This window comes from Malurus melanocephalus, unplaced genomic scaffold (genome assembly GCF_030028575.1).
Source record: "Malurus melanocephalus ecotype Western Australia unplaced genomic scaffold, MMel_1.1 scaffold_708, whole genome shotgun sequence".
Classification (NCBI taxonomy): domain Eukaryota; kingdom Metazoa; phylum Chordata; class Aves; order Passeriformes; family Maluridae; genus Malurus; species Malurus melanocephalus.
Window position 1 is genome coordinate 77,790 of NW_026623940.1, and position 21,574 is coordinate 99,363.

A 21,574-nucleotide genomic window follows, 5' to 3' on the forward strand; every position below is an offset into this window, starting at 1 on the left:
AAAGAAAGGAGAAAATCCAAAACCTTTTGAGATATATTGAGGGAAAACAGGAAGATGTTAAGGCAGAAGCTAGGCTATAGTTTAGATAAAAATATTAAATCAAAGAAAATAGCAGCTGAAGAACATAYTTCTATGAAAAAATGATGGTTGTATTTAACAAGAATAGTGAAAAGGGCTAAGTAAAAAGTTTCCTTGGTGTTTTGAAAAATGTAATGTTCTACTTGTAATATGATCAATGAAAGTAAGAAACATTCTAAGTGATTAAGTAGATTAGAGACCTATGGACAGTGCATTGAAATTTTTTGCAAGGTAATCTAGAGCCTGGCCTCAGAGCTTTAAAAATAAACCCTGTTAAATGCTATGAAGCACATGTTTTAAAAGATCTCTTGAAGTAAATGTGCTTTACCTCAAGGATCCTATGTTTTGTCTTCTGAAGAGACTTGCAGAAACACCTTCTCAAAGGAACTTGCCAGCACAAAAGATGGTGTATGTGGAAATCTTGTATTTCTGAAGCAGTGTTCTGAACTGGCTCCTGGTGCTGTTTTCTGCTTTCTTCTTCTTCCAAGCACCCTCTTCATATTTCTCTGCACAAAGCGAAGCTGATCTTGTAGCTTTTGTAGGATCTGATGTGGAACAGCAGACTGTAAATTTATCATTTGTGTAGAAAGTAAGCAAGAATAAGTAAGATTATGTAGGGGGATTATGGACAGTAATGCTTTCCCATTTTTCCTTTTTTTTTTTTTTTTTTTTTTTTACTTTTCCTATAAAGCTTAATATGATGTGAGAATCTCTATAACTTTGATGGACTTTCTGTTGCACTGTGACAATGTTTGAAAGAGCACCTCTTTTACTGTGAATTCCATGAACTTACTTTGTCACCATGTCTCCATTATGTTTTGGGCCCAATATGCAGTATGGGTAGTATTTTGGTTTAGATGTTTCCCAGAGCTTTACAAATTGAAGAAATGCAATAATTTCCTGCAAAATAATTTTACAATGCAWGATGTGCCATTTTTATTTGTAAGGGTTACTGTTAACTACAAGGAGCTTCACAAGCATCACCTAATTTTTACAGAAATCATTCTATGTGATGATGAAAAATGAAAAACTCATTGGYTTGGAAGCCATTGTTTGAGCATCTCACTTTAAAAATTTCTTCGAGGGATCTTTTGTTCAGCCACCCCAAAATTCTTTATTTTTATAGGAGTTACTGAAGGTTAAACTTGGCATGAGCATTTGAAGGATTTAAAAGCAGAGCATCCTGTAGATGAAACAGAGCAGTAAAAAATTGCATGATAACTGAATCAATATTATACCGTTTCCTGTATGCTGAATTCCTTAATTTATGGTGAAAAATGATTGTCTGTTTACTTCTTATCTTCTGTAAATATCACACCTGTTTTTTTTACCCCTCCTCTTGCCTCCTCCCTTGGAATCTCCTCCCCTATGATAGAATCAATTGCATCAGTGAGTATTATAAAAAGCCGAATTTTCAGTCGAACTTCCATTCACCCACCTTAGCCACCATGGGGCTAAGAGCGGCCAGCCTCTTCCTACTCTGGCTGGCTCTTTCCTCTGCTAATGAAATTAAGAAAGGTAAGCTCTAAAGATGGAACAGTAGCAGATTGCCTCTGGGAAAAGAGGGAGAGAATTAAAATACTGCTGCAGAGCTAGGAGGAGGCATTGCATTTAAATAATTCTCTGAAGTTTTACGATGCCTTACATTTCTTAAGCTTGCGAATACTGAGGCTGCATGGCTCAGCCAAAATAGGTAGATACTACTCTCTTTGGATAGATTAGTGCCTATATTTATTGCATTGGTTTCTAGTTCGATGTAGTTGGAAAATATTTTCAATGTTACTTTTCTTTCTGTGCATTGAGYCTTACCTTGGTATGGCAACTACTTGGCAGAACGTAGTTGTAGGAGTTTGAGAGGTTCATTGTTACATCTATGAAGGAATTGGATAATTGTGTCTTTTGTTACTTTGGAACAACATAAATTATTCTTCAAAAATGAATGTAATAGCATTGAGCAAAGCTGATTTTGTCATTAAGGATGTTATTAACACATTTGCTACAGTTCTGACTTACTGTATTTGCTATCGACTTTGAAGTGATGAAAAAGACCACTTGTACTGAAAATTGGTTTTTAGAGGAATAGGTGATGAATTTTATCCAGTGATCAGGTCTGGGCTATTGAACTTGCTGTGTCTTGAATTCAGCARTGGGAGGAAAGCATTTCCTTGCATTTGGTTTCCCAGCTGTGAGCTCTGGGAGGATCTCTGTGCAGCCCTCCTTCTGGGGAGGGAAGCATTCCAGCTTGGCTGGATGCGTCCAGTATGATTGATACCATCAAAGTACAGTAACCTAGAGATTTTCTTAACAGTTTTGCTTTCTCATATTAAATGCTGCAAGAAAATCTTGTGACAATGAGAGACATGTCAAGATTCMCAAGGATGCTCAGCTTTTATGGTTCACCCAGAATCTACAGTATCTGGAGATTTATCAGATATTGTGTTAATTTGTATTATTTGTTGGTATGGATGACATGGAAAGGAACAAATCATATTTTGCTATTGCAAAAACTTTTTTTTCCCCTCCTACTGTGGTTATTTTATGACCTATCTTCTGACGAATTTGTATCCTATAGTAATAGAAATCACTACTGCTTTCAGGAAAAGAAATAATTCCCTGAAWATGCCTATTATGCACAAGCCCTTTCATAACACTTAAACTTTTTGCCTTCCATAGTAGGTAGTACTTTCKTGATATCCTATCTGTTTCRTCTCTAGTACATGTTGCATCAAAGRAGAAGGTAGTTGTTGTAAATATTTAATATTGTTAAAAATAATACTGTGAATCAGAACAAAATCATGCACTTGGCACTAAAGTTCCATTGCACTGAAGCACCATCTTGTAAGGGATCAGTATTTAGTTTCCCCACCTCACGCAGATAACTTCCTTCACCTTTGTGAGGCTAATGGATATTTCCTGGTCTCAGAATTATTTATTTATKAATATCTTGTTTTCCATTGGAGATTTGCATATTTTCTGCTGAACTGGCAGATACTTGATCAGGCTGGAAATCTGTGGAACCACTGTGCACGTAATTGCAAGTGCTTTCTACTGTAAAATGGAACACTTACATTTTTCACAGTAGTTCATTTATTACACTTCTTTTAATTTTTATTTCTTTGTCATCCCTTAACAGGAAGAACAAGAAGCCATGGCCACTATGTCTGCAGCACTTGGGGAAACAACCATTTCAAAACTTTTGATGGAGATGTCTACCAATTCCCTGGCATTTGCGAGTATAATTTTGTTTCCGACTGCCGGGAGGCTTACAAGGAGTTCTCTGTCCACATCCAGCGTGCTCTCAACAGCAATGGCCACCCTGAGATCCAGTATATTCTGATGAAAATCAAGGATATTAAGGTCTACCTCAAACCAAACCTGGTTGTGGTGGATGGGCGGATGTAAGTTCCTTTAACATAATGGTATTTCAGAGAAATGTGCTGGGAAGGTAATAGCAGTTTGATTCTTTACACAACTGTCTATGTACCATCATGAAAACTGCTGCAGAGCATTTCCACAAACAACCCAACAAACAAATCTTTTGAAATTCAGCATTAAAATTGCTTTGGAGAGGGGCTTCAGTGTTAACTGTCATTTCTACACTGGCATAAGGGATTATTTAAATGCAAGTCAGGAATAGGTTTGAGTGATTTGTTCTTCCAGTTGTGCAGAAAACAGTGCAGCTCATGAACCAGATCTTTCACTGGCTTAAAATGACAAAGCTTCATTTGTTTCATGGAATCACCTTGAGTTTACCTGTGCAGATGGCCTAGCAAATCCTCAAAAATGAAATGCATTTCTCGGGTTTTTTCCTCTTATTTTGTGACAAAAGAAAGGTTTGGTTTTTTTTCTGATCTTCATAAATAATTCTTTAAGATCTGATGGCCATTCCTCTAGGGACTTTAGAGATATAACACATGTCAAAATTTACCCTAATTTATATGTGGCAATATGTACCTTTTCACAGTAAGCAGTGGTATTTTCTCCTCCTATAACATGATCATAGAAGAAATTAGTCTGACACCATTACTGATGCTAAGTAGTGTCTTAACTTAGTCTTCCTCATCCTTAGCTTATGCTTTCAGTGTGTGCATTTATACTCTCTGAAATAAGTGAAGAAACTCGTAAGTTAATTACTATGTTTTAGCATAATTGAAAAAAACCAGAAAATTTTTAATTGTCATTGTAGGACACAGTTTTGCCCAGAATTCAGCTTTTGCTCTAAAGTTTGGAAGCCACTGCAATTAAAATATGTTCAAAGTTTGAATGTAACTCAGTTTTCCAAAGATTGCATTAAAAGATTTCATTGTATCAGAATGCATTAAAAAAAGACAGTTATAAAAATGCRTTCTTGCCCCAAACTGAAGAAGCTCTTTATTCTATACTCAGGTCTTAAAAATACTCCATGAAACTGGAAAACTCCATGAAAAACAAATTAGRAATCCTTTTAAAATGGTTTCTCTCAAATTGAGCCCTTTTTTGTGTTGATGTTCATAAGCAGTAGATACCTTCTGAACAGTTTTTTGCTGCATTAGTAATTTAGTTTTTTGTAGATTTTTCATATTAGTCTTGAAATGATAAATGATCAATTGTCATGTACAATTGCATTTCACAGTACTGAAGTGAAAACTGGGAAGTAGAAAAGGGTATGGATTAGCCTTATTGTACCTGATCCACTGCTTGACTGAATGTCCTACTGTTGAAAAAAAAAAAGATAAATATTCCATGTTGTGATATCTAAAAGCTGAAAAGGTGCCTGACATTTTATAATCCCACTGAAAAATATAATCTCTCAGGACTTCATTGTTAATTGATGAACAATGCCATCAAAAGTAGAAATAATGATCTCTGAGTTTTGCACCTGGTATTAAGATGTGTGAGTCATTTGGCCATGTAAAAAATGCCTGAGGTAAATAGTTGGGAAAAGCAGGAAATTGGGAGAGTCCAGAGACCAGTTAAGAGATGTGCATACACATGTATAAATCCCGATGGATGGCAATTATATGGACAAATCTGTAGAAAATGAACAATTTATTTTGACTGGATTCCAGTTTACATTACTTCTGTTTGAACAGACTCTAGTTCTCTAGATTTTATGGGATGCCTGTCACAATCCCTTAAGTAGTTCAGTTTGACTTGTAAGACAGACATTAAAGAGCATGGAAGGCATCTGACTGAATTGTTAGCACACAAAAATATCTGTGCTCCRTCCTCTGCAAAGTATATTCTGTCACCATTAACAAGCTCAGTCCTGTCCACTGTAAACTAAATCACTAACTAGTGAAAGAACTACTGAATTCCTCTTGACATGCTCCTTTCTTTTCAAAATTATGTTGGCAGTCCCTGTACCTGCCTGTGCTTTCTGAAGTCTCTCTTGAGCCACAATGATGATGGACTTTCCTTTGATTAAGTTGAAGACATCTGACATTTTGTYTGTTTTTTTTGTTTAATTAGAGAGCCCAAACTGTTGGGTAGGCTTTTCCTCTGATATTGCTTTGCCTTTTAAATGAGTTTTTGTGGTGAGMTATCGTCCCAAGTGTCAGAGAGGACTTTATCCCTCATTAAAMCAAGGCATCCTGTGCAGTTAGGATGAGGTAGTCAGACTAGTTTCTCTATTATTTAGAGTCTTTGGCTTATTACAGACATTCATGTCAATCATTATGTTTCCTAATGCAAAGTCTCTGATTTTCTTCCTAGTGTCAAGACACCTTACTACAGCTCTGGTGTCCTCATTGAGAGCAACGACATTTACACCAAGATTTATGCCAAATTAGGCATGACTCTSATGTGGAACCAGCAGGATGCCCTGATGGTATGTATAATCAAAGTTTTTTTATATGGGTATTTGCTGGGTTTCCTGGGATATTTCTCTATCAGTAGGAAAAAAAAAAAAAAAGGGAAAAAAAGGAAGAAAAAAAGATAATTCTTTTATGTATTTCCTTTTTCTTTTCATTACTTAGGTGGAGCTAGACAACAAATTTAATAACCATACCTGTGGTCTCTGTGGGGATTACAATGGAATTCAAATCTACAATGAGTTCATCAAGGGAGGTGAGTTATCCCACCATACTGACAATCATTACAGAAGATAGACTGCCAAGCACGGTGCATAGAAACATCACAGGAGAGCAAATATCACTTGAGAGGTTCCTGTGATGGTCCAGACTAAACATTAAGTTCCAGTGCTGCATTCCTGATCTAAGTTTATTCTATTCCAGATTAATATTTTTGTTCTTTACTAGCCTTCTTTTCTTGTTTCCTCTGCATTTTAAAGCACAGTTAGACATCATTCAGAGCAGATACCTCCGTCTAACAGGCATATTTGATGCCATAGTAACTATTTCCCTTGATCAGTAGAATCCCAGGAGTCAGATGCTCCTTGTCAATTTTTGGGTCTCAGCAAGTTCTCTACCTTTTTTTTCTCATAGATGCAAGCTACAACCCAATTACATTTGGGAATTTACAGAAGATCAGCAAACCCAATGCCAAATGTGAAGACCCAGATGAAACTCAAGCTCTTCCAAGCTGTAACGGGCATGTAAGTATTCCTAGTTGGTGGCTTCACTTGCATGGACACATGGAGACATCCTTGTGCTGTGGAGAGTTAGTTGCAAGGAGCTGGGAAGATCGTCCCTTCAAGGGTAAATGGTTACTTTTTCCTTTCTGGAATAGCTGTTCAGAAGACAACAGGGTTTTTTGGAAAGACAGGAAATGTCCAGAATCTCAGATACTTGCAAATTTCTTAAACATTAATCCTCTTCTTCCTTAGCGTGATGAGTGTCAGAAGTTGCTGACTTCCCCTGCATTTGCTGATTGCCGGCTACGTCTGAATTTGGAAATGTACATCCAAGCCTGCATGCAGGACAAGTGTGCCTGTAATGGGAAGGAGGACTCGTTCTGCCTCTGCAGCACCATCTCTGAGTATTCCCGYCAGTGTTCGCACGCAGGAGGCCGCCCAGGAGAATGGAGGACACCGAACTTTTGCCGTAAGCAGCTACACAAATTTTACAAAGATCAAAATGTTTCATGAATGTAGCACGATGAAATTTAAATTCATTACTGCTTTACAAAACTGTTGGCATGCATTCTAAATTTCATACCAGTAGTGCAAAAAAATATGTTCTCCCTCTTTCCTTCTATTGGTCTTGCTATTAAGAAATCTTCAGCAAGTAGAAATTCTGTTCCCATTAAAAAACTGAGATCTGATGCTGCAGGTGATGGGAATAATTTGATCTATTTGAAACCAAAAGAAGTAAATATAAAGTAAATATGCAATCCAGGGAAAGCAGTTCAGAAACAGATGAACATGCTTTGCCGTGTGGAGTCTGGCTTGGGACACCACTGATTTGAAGGGAGTAGGGTATATGATCTGTGGTTTCTCAGGAATGATGGATTTAACTCGTGGTGCTTTTCTTATTCTTTCAGCCAAGACCTGTCCTCCTACCATGGTCTACAGAGAAAGCAGCTCACCCTGCATGGATACTTGCTCACACTTGGAGATCAGCAGCCTTTGTGAGGAACACTACATGGATGGTTGTTTCTGCCCTGAAGGCAAGTGTTATTCTAGCTGCTGTGTGCAGGACTAAACCAAGAGTCCTGGCTAGGGGAGTTATACAAAAATACTACATGTAAGCAAACTGTATCTTAGAGATCAGAGACCAAGTAAGGAGTAGTGCTACTCATTATTTTACCTCCTAGAGGAACATAGCTGTAAAATTTCCTAAGGAGGTAATAATTGATTCATTAATCTTATATTTTATCGTTCAAACACTTTAACATAGTGACAGGTAATAAACTTTTTTAATTCTCAACGAGTGGGCTTCTGATACTATATACAAAATCATGCTTTAAGGTTGAATAGTTCTGAGACAATTGACATCATTTGCCCAGAGAGTGGCRATGAGGGACAGTGAGTAAAATTCTCAGGCTTACTGACAACCTTAAGAAAGAATATAACAGTGATAGTTTTATTGGCAGTATATGCCAATTGACAGTATGCCAAAAGGACTAAAAATCTAAACATCTCACATTCTGAGATTGTTCTTACGTACTTGCAATAACCGTTTTATCTGTATATAGTTATAGAAATAGATTTATATAAACTTATATAAACTTGGGTTTATTCTTTATGAACTTGGATTTATATAGATTTGGATTTTCAAAGCTGAATAAAAGTGCTTTCCATGTGTCTTACATTACAAAAAGTAGAAACAGTACTTTTAAAAGTTTTTGATAAACGCAGCCTGTGTGGCAAGTTAGAGCTTTTTCTCTGGGGAAATTGCTTATTTTAAAAAGAGCTGGAATAGTTAGTGTTGTGTTTTATAGGAACTGTGTATGATGACATCAATGAAAAAGGCTGCATCCCTGTTAGCCAGTGCCGCTGCAAACTTGGTGGAAAGACATACGCACCTGGAGAAACCATTTCCCATGACTGTGAAGAATGGTAAGGATCATGGTTATTATACACCTTTCTCTGAATGATTGTAAGTGGGCCTACATTTTTTAAACTTCCACTTGGTCATAGGACATGTTCTAAAAATATTCTGAATTTAATTTTTATGTTGCATGTCTATAGAAGAACATTTCTTTAAAATTTTCTTGAATCTGTGGCATATGTCAGAGGGCAAATCTCTAGGAAATGGTCAAGGATACAGTTTTAAAACACCTGGGGATATCTTGCTGTCTTCTAGGTTTACAGGTACTTTCAGTGCTCTCAGCTCCTGTACTAACTACAAGTATTCTTTGCATTATTTGTCTGTTTATAGCACCTGCAATTCAGGCAGATGGACCTGCAAAGATTTACCCTGTCCAGGCACATGCTCAGTGGAAGGAGGTTCCCATATTACCACCTTTGATGGGAAGAAATACACCTTCCATGGAGACTGTTACTACGTGTTGGCCAAGGTACTGTGTACTGTAGGGCTGAGTAAAACAAAAGTGTGTGGGCTGAAATGTATCAGCTGGAAGTTACTGTTCTATTCCACTTCCATGGGGTGAGTGAAGCAGAAATGCTGAAAGTTGTACYAGAAAATTCAGGATTAGCTGTAATAGCCCTAGGGGGAAGCTGGGGACTTACTGCAATGGGTGATTAACTCAGTGAGATAGAAGATTGCCTACACTGTCACTATCCAGTGGAGTCCTTTATATATGAGAAATCAAAAGGTCTCGGGATTAGAAATTCTTGGCCTCTTTTATTTCTGAGTGCCAAAGTCAGGTAGGGAAAAGAGGTAGGCAGCTGTTTCATTCATCTGTCTGTAGAATATCTGATTTCTGTTCTTCCAGAGAATGATGAAAATCTTGTTGAGCTAGGAATGTTATTGTAACTGGTGAATTTAGTCTTTGTTGTAGAAGTCATCTAATGAGATTTTTAATTTGACTAATGGACATTTATTTCCCTGTGATTGTAGGGCAATGCAAATGAGAGATATGCTCTTCTGGCAGAGCTGGCTCCCTGTGGCTCTACAGACAAGCAGACCTGCTTAAAGACTGTTGTGCTGCTAGTGGATAACAAAAAAAATGTAAGCATTGTTTTGTGGATTCTTCTCAATATATTGAAAATTACCTTGTTTTCCTTAGTGCAGATGAATACTTATTTCTTCTAGAGTCATTACTGTAGATAGATAAGGCACTTCAGGCTGAAGAACAACTCAGATTTCTGCTTCAAGAATTCACAAGAGACCTAAACTTAACAAAAGATGAGATTCAAAACAGCTGACATTTTCCCCTCTTCCTTCCTTCCTCTGCTCTGTGTGATATGATTATTCTCACAGGATTCCAGGTGTCTGAAAGCAAGAGTACCATTATTTTTCCACTCATAGTATTTTAATGTATTCAGACATGATTTTATAGATCKAATTGATCCTTTTTCAGAAAATTTACCATCTTTGAATGTTGATGCAATCCAMCCTTCTCAAATATTCACTTTAGTATTCTGTTTGGTTGTGGGAATGTATAGACTATACATGATTTACATACATATACACATGATTTTCCTCACATGTTTCTGGACTTCCATGTCCTTGCCAGCATAACTAGGACATAAGAAAACCAAATCACAAACCAATAGTTCTATGTTTCTATATGTACAGATTGGGGTTTTATGAGGAAGTTTAATAAATTGTTTTCGTACTGTGTCAGAATCATGCTAACTATTGCTCAGAGGCTGTGGCATGTGCTTTCATAAGGAATAGGAACATGCTACACATCCTGAAGACTTGATATTTTCTTCTACTTGCTGAAACCCATATTAATAAGTTTTGTATTTCATTACTGCTATGAATTCTTATAGGCAGATGTRAGAGAAACACTGAATAGTAAGACAAAACCTTACCCTGTACCCTATAGGGYTGCTGCTGTATTCATTTCTTGGACAAATTTTTCCTTTCAAAAATTTGGAGTTCTAGACACAGCCTAAATGTGTAAAATGTCCTTCCTGTTAATTTTCTTTGTATTAGTTCCTTTTCCTCTCAGTCCTGGAGCCTCATCGATTCTATTTGCCATAATGCAGGTGCTGGTTTTTAGATCAGACGGCAGTGTGCTCCTGAATGAGATGCCAGTGAACGTGCCTCATGTGTCAGGTAAGGGACACAGCCTTGTATGCCAAGTGTCACACACCTGACTTYTCTTGTAGGGATGTATTTTTTAGAGGCAAAAGTGGAATAGAGGCATAGCAAATTTTTTCAGATTTAGGAAAAAATCAGGGAAGAATGTGGTTTAATAGTCATCTGAGAATTTCCTGGGCTGAGTGACTCTGTATACAAAGCATGATTGAAAAAAATATTCCTTCACTTTTTTCATACCTCTTGAATATATTTTGGCATTTAACTTAGGAAAGGGGAGTTGTTGTGGCCTAAATTTAAAGCAGATAATTTAACTTGCCTGTAAAGAGCACTTTCCAAATTTGGCTACATGGTGTAGACTTGCTTATTTAGTTCTAGTTCCAGAGATGAGTCATTACAAGTAATCAACATATTAAGTTAGTGAGGACCAGCATCATATCTAGTGAGTCAGTGATTTTTAAAGGAAAAATATATGAATTTGATCCTGGGCTCAGATACATTAGAAGGTTATATATTAGAATCTGATAAGAAGTGTTTCTTTTGGCAGCCTCTGTGTCTGTGCATTTACTACAACAGTTCATGTTTTGTTTTTCAGCTAGCTTCTCAGTATTCAAGCCATCTTCCAACTACTTTGTTGTACAAACTTCTTTTGGGCTTCAGATGCAGATCCAGATGTTTCGAGTCATGCAGTTGTTTGTGACAGCTGATCAATCAGTTAAAGGAAAACTGCAAGGCAAGTGTCTATGCAAAAGGGAAGCAAAGCCATGCTGTTCCACAGCTGAACAGTCCTGTATTCTTTATATGAGTGATAACTTATGCTACTTGTTGATTCAAGGGGAGGAAACTGAAAGAAAATTGACTGAAGCAAACTAGAAATATGTTTTTATTTTTTGGTATTGCAATGACTTACCACACTGGTGCCAATRCATATATGTTTCTTAGGATATTGCTTAATTTTGTATTCAGTTTAATTTTTAACTAACCACAAAAACCAGGTTTTTGGTGCATTTTGTGGTTTCAATATTATCAGAAAGCATAAAAAAATTCCTATTAGGAATCTCMTGAAGCACAGATACCTTCATGTTGACTATTCTTGAAAAGGTTGAAGATTTAAAACAGGACTTCTAAAACTTGAGTTTTTATAGTGTTCATTAATATTGAGGTGGAATACTCTGTTGTTTCTAATGTTTGTGATCAGTTTTCCCTTTCCTTTGACCTTTTAGTATGCAAATAAGTAATGATAATGTAAAATGTTTACCTTGTTTTCGAATAGGTCTTTGTGGAAACTTCAATGGAATGGAAGGTGATGACTTTAGAACAACCAGTGGGCTGATAGAGGCTACGGGATCTGCCTTTGCTAACATGTGGAAAGCTCAGTCCACCTGCAGAGACCAAGCAGAAAACCTAGAAGACCCCTGCAGTCTCAGCATTGAAAGTGGTAAGCACATTAATRAGCCAGGTGGTTGGCTTCTGCCAGRATGAGCAGTGTCTGCTTACACAGCAACAAGCATGTAAGAGCTGTAGTGTGGCACTGAAGATTTTTTACAGGATTGTCAAATTAATAATTACTGTCTGCAAGTATGTATATACACAATCACTGAATTCCCATCAAATTGAAGTGAAAGTTTAGAGGGTGATTATGAAAGAATCGTAACTTGGAAGATTGGGGAAAGCAGTCATTAATTTGTATTATCTGTAAAGACAACTTGTGTCTCCTACTATTATTGAGCCTTATGTTTAACTTAGCTTTATGGTCCCCAAATGGAAAGAGTTGTCACAATTCCATGTAAACAAGTTGCAGTGATGATGCCTTAGGAKTTTTAGTTTCTATATTTTCATGCGTCTGTATTCTTACAGTTCTCTAGTACAACACTAAAACTACCATTCTCCCATCTTTAAACAAAACTCTCTGAGCCTGAATCCAAGGACACCTYGCTGCCTCAGAGCCCCAAAATATGYAAAATAGCGAGTTKGGGGGGAGCAAGTTTGGGGTAGTTGACATCATCACCTGAAAAAAATCATTGGAGAATTAAAACCCMATACGTTAATAAGGCAGAACTTACAAAAGGTGAAGGTCTCGTGACATGATGTCCATTTTGGGTGTAGCCTCAGGAGGAGGCTTTTGTCTGCCCTAATGTACCAGTAGGCTTGTTGGACCTCTATTATTGTCTATTCTCATTCTCTTAAGTTTGTCTGGCCTCTGTTTCGGATTAGCCTGATCGATAAGGCATCAGTGATAAGATACAATTTTTGATTTTATGATTGCATGTTCTGAATCAAGGAATAAAAATACATATACGGTGATTGCAGTTTCCCCACTCCCCCAAATGCACACARTTCTCTCATTTGTATGGTTGCACTACATTTATGTGTCAGCAAAACTAGGCAGGGCACAAGGAAGATAAGGAAATGTGATTAATTTCTCTTTCTCTTTTTGCAGCAAATTATGCTGAGCATTGGTGTTCTTTGCTGAAAAACCCCAAGGGTCCTTTTGCAAGATGTCACCTGGTCATTGATCCTTCAGAATACTACAAGGTACTGTAACTTTGCACTCTTTTAGTACTGCATTATTTCAGATGGTTAACTGCAGACATTCATCATTGTTTGAACATTTGAGACATCTCTGATATCTTGTCCATAAGAGCTGCTGAAATTTTCTCATTGACTGACTCAAGCAGCATAGCATCTGAAGTATCTCCCATGATGAGATCCTTGTGGGCTACTGCTGTAGAAAAAAATGTACATGTTTTTTTGCTTTCTTATGTTTTGTGTTTAATGTACATTTTTATTGGCTTGGATATTTGGACTGAAAAGAAGATTCAAGTGATGCAGATGTTTATCAAGAAAAAATTCAAGAGATGCACAGACAGTTTAGGTCTTAAACATTAGTTTCTATAAAGCTGGGAAAAAAAAATTTCCATATGTTGGTTGGAATGTAACACCAAATCATTTTCATGCCAGAATCTCCATGAATTCTTTTCCCCCGTGCTCATCTCTGTTGAGCACTAAGTGAGGCTTACCCGAGGAAAACGAATTCCAAAAATCATTGCTTATACTTGGAAGTCAGTGAGAGCGTAAATGTTGTGAAGATCTTCATAGACCTGGTTAATATTTTACCTTTATGATTTCTAGGTTTTGTGGTTCTCTAATTAGTAACWGAGAATAATTAATATCAATATCCTTTGAAAAAGGTGTTCTTAGGAGGCTGGCTACTTTTTAAACATTCAAGAGAATTGGCTTAGRTTAGAATAAGCATCCAAATATTTTCATTATGTATGAAAGGAAGTAACACTTCCTGTCTCTGGTCTTTGTCCATTCCTTCCATTTTCTCTGGTCATGAGAAATTAATATAAACAACATTAGGAAAAGCAGACAGGACATTTTGTAGCAACCAAGTTGCAATTGCCCATTGGTTTCCTGTGTACTTAYTGACCTTCTGATCTTTTTTTCAGAAATGTAAATATGACACCTGCCTCTGTGAAGACAATGAAGAATGTTTGTGTGCTGCCCTSTCCTCTTACTCGAGAGCCTGTGCTTTCAAAGGGATCATACTGGGAGGCTGGAGAAAGAGTGTCTGCAGTAAGTAGTGGAAAAGTAATCTCTGTGAAATTAATTAACCAAGAGAAATAAGCAGGCTCTCTCTGAATTTGGTTGTCAGTGATCTCAGTGTTAAGGGATCTGGAGTATCTTAGAAATGTCKAATGGACCTAAAAGAGACACTGCTTATAATGTTTACTAATTCATGTTATATTCTTCAGATGGAATTTGATCATGACATATTTGAAAGCAGAAAACATTAAYTTTAACTTTCACCTTCTTTCCCCAGTTTAGCTAATATAATTTCATTTACTAATGGAATCGCAGCCATCAGGGCTTTTACCATGCATTTGTTTATCAGTGTCTTTGTTTCTCATTGCACTTGAATTTTGTCAACAGTTTAGAATGGTTGAGACTAGGAGTTTATTGGAGTGTGCTCCCTATCTGATTATCAGTATGTGAAACAAATAGGGGTATGAAAGTAGAAACTGTCAGTAGTCATTAAAAATAAATATTCAATTGTTAAAGTTAGGTTAGTGTTACATGTGACTTCTGATATTTTTGTACTTTAATAAGATTTAAGGGAATGTTTTTATCATTACATTGGGCACAGCCAAAGAAACCAAAATGGAAATGCCAAGATCAAATTGTCCATTCTGCATACCTTATTTATCAATTTGTTTATTTTTCCTCCAGGTAGTGAAGCATCTTCTTGCCCAGGAAATCAGGTCTTCCTTTACAATCTTACAATGTGCCAGCAAACCTGTCGTTCCCTTGCTGATGGTGAAAAGTATTGCTCGCAGCACTTTGCTCCTGTGGATGGCTGTGGCTGCCCACAAAATACATACTTGGATAACCAGGATAACTGTGTGCCCATCTCCCAGTGCCCATGTTATTACAAGGGATCATACCTGGAATCAGGGGAATATTTCACAAAAGATGGAGAACGCTGGTATGTTTCATTTTGGCTTGTTGTTTTGGGGAAAAAAAAAACCCTTTAAAATTGCTTATTAGGTATAAGGTACTTAGGTTTTTGGTACTTTAATGAACATTTGTAATGCTGAGCAATTTCATGCTGAGCAAAGCATTATTGTGTTGCAATGCGATTGAACAATAACTGGGAAGAGCAGCTTGCTTTGGAGGTGTGARTATTGGCCTTCACAGATAAATGTTATTCTGAAGCTGCACTGTTAATAAGGTGTTGTTGAGCAGAAGGAGAGAGGAAGATAAAAGGCTAACTTCACATTATGTTTCTTTTTCTAGCAGACACAGATAGCTTGTGTTTTCCACTGGAGGAAGGTTCCTGGAATATGTATTTACTGTAGCATAGGCTTTTATAAACAAAGTTCATGATTCTGTTATGTTTTGCCATGAACTCTGGTAACTGTTTGCTGCCTAAGTTGTTAGTGCAAACTGTGAAATACCTTCTTTCATCCAGCAGAAGACATATATATGTCAACAAATTTGCATCATAAGTGGAATAGACATGAAAATACACTGTGTATCCAAATGGAGGCTTTGATTCAAATGATCATTATTACCTGTTTTATTATTTTCTATTTCCTGAGTTACCACAAAACATAGTATTAACAATTAATAGAATAGCTGTCATTCTTTAAAGCATAACCTTTCTGTACGTTATGCCTAAAATCTTGCTACACTTTTTCTTCAATTAAAACTCATGAGTGTGGCTCAACAGAATTGACATTGAAATTTCTGTAGAAATTATGCAGGACATCTTTAATAAATACTCTCAGATTTACATAAACAAATCCTCAGACTTAAATTGAAGATATGTGGCTTAGGTTTTTTTCTAATTTCTACTTACTTCCCTTTTCTAGTGTTTGCCGAAATGCAAAGATCCAGTGCACTTCAGTGAAAATAAGAATGAAAAGTAAGTGACATTCTTTAARCTAAACTAGAATAAAACCCATAATCAACCTCCTAACCCAAACCTACCTCCCTTTTGAATTTTCCACTTACTTGTTTTGAGTGTTTTTTTCTCTTTATTTAAAACAGTAACTCATTTTCACTTTGTTTTTTCTTCACTGAGCCTATTTTTTTCATAAGGATAGRCTGAGATTTCTGTCTCTGAAACTACCACCTTTCACTCAAATTTCTTTTGCCCTTTTTTGATTGATCTAAACCAACGATGTACATTTCAGGTGAAAGAGAATGTTCTTCTAACAAGACATACTTCGACTGCAATRCATCCTCAAAGTGGACTTCACAAACACCTGTACAACTTAGCTGTCATACTCCTCAAACTGATCATGTATGTATTCAACTTTTCTGTATGTCTTGCTTTCTTTATTCTGTATTCTTTAAATGACCTGGTGCTACATAGCACATACAGTTGTAACTAACAGTTTATTTCTCTTTGTTTTAATTTTCCCTTATTTTCCCCCCAATGATATTAATCTGTTGACATTTTCATGATGAATCCCCTTATGGCTTCCCTCTCCTCTTTCTTTTTACTGTGTCTTCAGTACAATCATAATTTCCAAGTGAGAAAGAATTTGGGTTCTTAGACAATCAAAAATTAAAAAAAAAAACCCAAAGATTAGAAACCTAGATAAAAAGAACCTTATAATACTAATCAATATTAGGCTGTTTGGTTGTAAATGCAGTTTTKAAAGAGTGCTCACGAAGAAGTGCAATTAAAATACAGTGCTTTGTCATAAGGTAACCATTTCTCCTCATATTCCTCAGTTCCAGACAGAGTGTGTCTCAGGCTGTGTGTGTCCTGAAGGTCTATTTGATGATGGCAGAGGGGRCTGTGTTGAGGAAAAGGACTGCCCATGCATGCATAACAATGAGTGGTATTCTTCTGGAGACAAGATAAAAGTGGACTGCAACACCTGGTGAATTATAATTTTATACTCTTTTCTAAAATGTATTCTGTGCAGTATATTAACAGTCATGTCTAGGATTATGTACTACAGTGGCTGCAAAAGCTAGAAATAACATGCTTAATTTTCAGGTATACTTATTGCTGAGAAGATACAGATTCTGTGGGAAATATGGGGGCAGCAGTTACCTTTGTTTTCAGTAGGCGTCTCTTGTTGGAAAACTCACTTATTTTTTAAATATAAATGTTATCAGGTCTAAAAATTGTAGTTGAACAGAGTAAAAATAGTGTTACAGGCTTAAAAATAGGCTAAACAATTGAAGTTGGGGCTTGGATTTTTGAWCATTATCACATTATATCAGGCAGCTGCTTGGTTTGTTCTGCAGTTTTTCAAACCACACTGTTGGTGAGATCTGAAAATTAAACTTTTCTGCTTTTTTTCCAGTACCTGCCAAAAAGGGGTTTGGAAATGCACTGAGGAGGTGTGCTATGGAACCTGTATGATATATGGAAGTGGCCATTACATCACTTTTGATGGGAAATTCTATGACTTTGATGGGAGCTGTGAATATGTGGCTACTCAGGTAATGCTCAACMGGAGGGCTGAAATGGAATTTGATTGCCTCAAAGATCTACTTTTCTTTTTGGTTTTTTCCTTCCTTATTGTCTGCCATCACTGTTCCTGAGGTGTTCACATATTCTGCCAGGATAAATTGTGTATTTTCAGTGGAGGCAAGCTGTATGAATGTAGCTTTTTTTTTTTTCAGATATAGGTATCATAAATTATATGTAGCAGAACTATGTTRTAGTGAGTTTTAACTGTCATTTGTGAAATAAATCCAAATCCTAAGCATAGACACTTGAAGCATATATTTAAAGAAATATTACTCGTTTTATTGTCCCACTCTTTTTCTCTGGCTGTGTTAACTGTTTATATGTATGAATAGAAGTATGCATATATGACTGTGCATCTGTAAAATTATGTGCATGTAGCATCTCACATTTGTAAGTGAAGATTTAAATGATTGCAATTATTATGATATATAACTAAAATATTCTGCCTGATTTTCTCATATTCTTTTTTTGTCTTTTGCAATAGGACTTTTGTGGTGACAAGAATTCCAGCGGCTCATTCAGTATCATCACGGAGAATGTCCCTTGTGGAACTACRGGAGTCACCTGCTCAAAGGCTATCAAAATGTTTTTGGGGGTGAGTGATGATACTCAGTCAGTAGATGTCAGTAATCAAGTAGTATCAGAAAAGTAATGCTCCAAAGTCATGCCCCTAAAAGCAGCTGTAGCAAGCATTAGAGGCGAGGCCCTATCAAATTATTCTGCAAAAGTGTAAATTCTCAGGTGATGAAAACTACAGAAGTGCTACACCACTCCCTGCCATCTTGGAAGTCATCCCAGAGTTTGAGCTATGGATTTCAGAATGAGTTGTATTGTAACGAGTATCTAATATTTTGTCTAATCATATAAATTAGTGATACAATATTTCTCTTTTTATCTTTCAGAAAACTGAACTGAAATTGGAGAACAAAGAATACAGAGAAATTCAGCGAGATRTTGGTGGTGATGTGCAGTATTGGAACAGGACAGTCGGCCTGTACCTGGTTATTGAAGCTAGCAATGGTGTGATGCTGATCTGGGACAAGAAGACTACTGTTTTCATCAAGCTGAGTCCTGACTACAAAGTGAGTGCCTGWCTTTTTCTGAAGTAGTATTATGAATAGACAAGGAAAAATAAACGTTCCTTTATTCTGACTCCATGTCTAATTCCTACATCCTCAGTGTCCTGATGATTAGCTTGCATTATTACCATCACAATTGCAGAAGTGCTTCTGGAGTTTATTACAGTCTATCACAATGCATAGCATTTATTGCAGTAGAGATAAACATCTCAGGCACTCTTGAATTTATGAGTATTGAGAGCCAATSATCCAAAGTAATTTAGAGCATGTGGACTGACTGCACATGTGCTTGGAAACCTACATGCAATGTCAGGTCTGTGTTAAAACCATGCAATATATGGCCATATTTCTGGTTCCTGAAAATCAGCTTGCTGAACTGGAAAGTATTGAGGCTTTGTACAAACAGGAACATACTGTTTCTTGAGGGGGCTGGTGGACCTTAAATAGCACTACCAAAAATTCACTATTGAGGGTAAATTGATACATTTTTCTTTCAAGAAAAATGGGTCCCTGTCATTTCTTTTCCATGAATGAAGAAATGGTGCTCATTATGTTAGAGACCTTTAAGAAAAACAGCTTGGAGCAGAAAYGAATTACCTTAGGCTTATATTAATAGGTGAGTTATGATAAATTGAGATGAATTGATAATAAATTAATCCCTTTCAGCTTGGCCATCTTTTAATGTTTTCAGTTGAATATGGAGACAGAGATATGGAAATACACTAGATATAATTGATTTCACAGAGGGAAGACGTGTCAGTGGAATAGTTTGCTGAGGACAGACAAATAAAGATTTGCTTTCTGTACAAATGATTTGGCAGTAAAGGTGAAAGTCATCATTTACACAGACAGCCATTTGTCATTTTTCTTGTCAATGTTTTGCTCTTATTTTACCAGAGCCTGTTTCTCACTTCCATGGTATATTTAAAAACTGAATTTTCTTTTTCAGGGCAAAGTTTGTGGTCTGTGTGGCAACTTTGATGACAAGTCAAACAATGACTTTACAGCAAGGAGTGGACTGCAGGATGCTAATCCTCTGAAGTTTGGAAATTCCTGGAAGCAGTCTCCCATGTGCCCAGATGTAACAGGAGAGATTAAGCCTTGTGATTTGAAACCACACCGGAAGTCCTGGGCAGAGAAAGAATGCAGCATCATCCACAGTGAAGTCTTCAAAATTTGTCACTCCAAGGTTTGTAGAAGACAGTAGGTGAYGGGACAGCACATTTCTGAAAATGCAGAACCAAAAAGAGCATCAGAAGTTAATGAAGAGATGGTTAAATAGAGTGATCTTCAATTAAGTCTTCAGTACAGCCATGGGTGTTAGTACCTTTCACATGGCAGCAAAGTAGTCTGAAGTCTCTGTAGCAATGGCACTGTGTCAGTGGTGATGGCAGCCCCAGCTGTACAAACCCATATTCATAACTACAGTTTCACTGCTACTGCTTTGCAAGTTAGCTTCAGAAATTTAGCCTGAATAGGTCTTTGTTTGTTGCAATTGCACCACATCTTGTTGAGAAACAGTCAGTATTCAAAGTTCTGAAGGACTTTATAATCATCAGACCCATCTCCTGATGGAAATTCAAACATGAAAGGTGGCTGTTGAAGAAGCTGCTACTTCATGTAATATTCAACCCACAGAATGATATTCTTGGAGACCACCGACATCACATAGTTTAGACAGGCAGCTGCTGGTACTGTGCCTCCAAAATGCCACAGCAAACACGGTGACAGCCCACACTTTCCAGAGTATAGTACACAGAGAGGACTTCTCTTTATTTCTCATCTCTTTTCTGAAGTATGGCAATATTAACAACTGTTTGTTCTTAACTCACAGTGGAAAAGTCACAAACAACTGTTAATTTAATTAATTTATTCCATGTTTCCACGTGGTTTGTTTTTTATTCCAGCAAAAATCCAGTCTAAATTTCTCATCTTGCAGTCTCAAGCCAAAAAAAAACCAAAACAACCAACTTTTTAAAATGAGTCATTGGATAAACTCAAAAAAACTGGCAGGCATAAAATTATATGCTTCGTGTTTGCTGTGAATGCAGCCTTTCTGACACTGTTCACCATTTGGCAAAGCTTGCTGAAAGATTAAACTTCACTGGCATCAATTCAAATTGGTTTTGGGAGCACTAAAATGGAACTCTGTTAGAATATGTGGGCACTGCCAAGGACTCCTACTTTTTCATTTTTTTCAGCCATAGCAAACTGTGAAGGAGCTATATGATTTTAGGTCTATTATTCCCCAAAATATATTGAGCAGCTTCAAGACTGTAAATGTTTGTGATTTGGCTGTGACTCTTAGACACAGTCTCATTCCTGCCCAGCTCAATTCCCATATATCAAGAGCTCTCAAACATATTAGTTTAAAAACTAATTTAGAGATGAACTGGGCATAATTTCTTTTCCTGACAGGTGAATCCACATCCTTTCTATGAAGCTTGTGTTCATGATGCCTGCTCTTGTGACAGTGGTGGAGATTGTGAGTGCTTCTGTTCTGCAGTGGCTGCGTATGCCCAAGAGTGTACCAAGGCTGAGGCCTGTGTTTTCTGGAGAACTCCTGATATCTGCCGTGAGTAACTGATAAACACAATGGTATCTTTCTAGCTTCTGTCAGAAAGCCAGTTAAATAAACCATTAGTACTGTAACTGCAAGCTCATGCTGGCTACTTGATGAGTTCTGTCTTCTCAGCATATCAGGGAACAAAGAGGACTAGTAAATTTATGTATTCCAACTGTCTTTTATTCAGCCTGGCTTCCCTTCTCTTCTCTTCTCTTCTCTTCTCTTCTCTTCTCTTCTCTTCTCTTCTCTTCTCTTCTCTTCTCTTCTCTTCTCTTCTCTTCTCTTCTCTTCT

At 37.0% G+C, this 21,574-nt stretch overlaps 1 protein-coding gene across 1 annotated transcript in view; it reads left to right on the top strand.

The window, feature by feature from the left end:
- The first annotated feature begins 1,526 nt into the window (after window positions 1-1,526).
- Window positions 1,527-21,574, top strand: part of LOC130584440 (mucin-2-like) — a 64,108-nt gene continuing 44,060 nt past the window's right edge. The window contains exons 1-24 of the mRNA XM_057384414.1: window positions 1,527-1,596; window positions 3,212-3,476; window positions 5,773-5,887; window positions 6,036-6,126; window positions 6,504-6,613; window positions 6,845-7,061; window positions 7,501-7,626; window positions 8,401-8,518; window positions 8,841-8,979; window positions 9,483-9,593; window positions 10,583-10,652; window positions 11,230-11,367; window positions 11,908-12,072; window positions 13,075-13,169; window positions 14,087-14,217; window positions 14,872-15,123; window positions 16,013-16,065; window positions 16,337-16,446; window positions 16,884-17,035; window positions 17,468-17,606; window positions 18,122-18,232; window positions 18,540-18,719; window positions 19,666-19,905; window positions 21,135-21,291. Of these exons, the coding sequence (XP_057240397.1) occupies window positions 1,527-1,596; window positions 3,212-3,476; window positions 5,773-5,887; window positions 6,036-6,126; window positions 6,504-6,613; window positions 6,845-7,061; window positions 7,501-7,626; window positions 8,401-8,518; window positions 8,841-8,979; window positions 9,483-9,593; window positions 10,583-10,652; window positions 11,230-11,367; window positions 11,908-12,072; window positions 13,075-13,169; window positions 14,087-14,217; window positions 14,872-15,123; window positions 16,013-16,065; window positions 16,337-16,446; window positions 16,884-17,035; window positions 17,468-17,606; window positions 18,122-18,232; window positions 18,540-18,719; window positions 19,666-19,905; window positions 21,135-21,291 (3,355 nt within the window). The remainder of the gene's footprint in view (window positions 1,597-3,211; window positions 3,477-5,772; window positions 5,888-6,035; window positions 6,127-6,503; window positions 6,614-6,844; window positions 7,062-7,500; window positions 7,627-8,400; window positions 8,519-8,840; window positions 8,980-9,482; window positions 9,594-10,582; window positions 10,653-11,229; window positions 11,368-11,907; window positions 12,073-13,074; window positions 13,170-14,086; window positions 14,218-14,871; window positions 15,124-16,012; window positions 16,066-16,336; window positions 16,447-16,883; window positions 17,036-17,467; window positions 17,607-18,121; window positions 18,233-18,539; window positions 18,720-19,665; window positions 19,906-21,134; window positions 21,292-21,574) is intronic.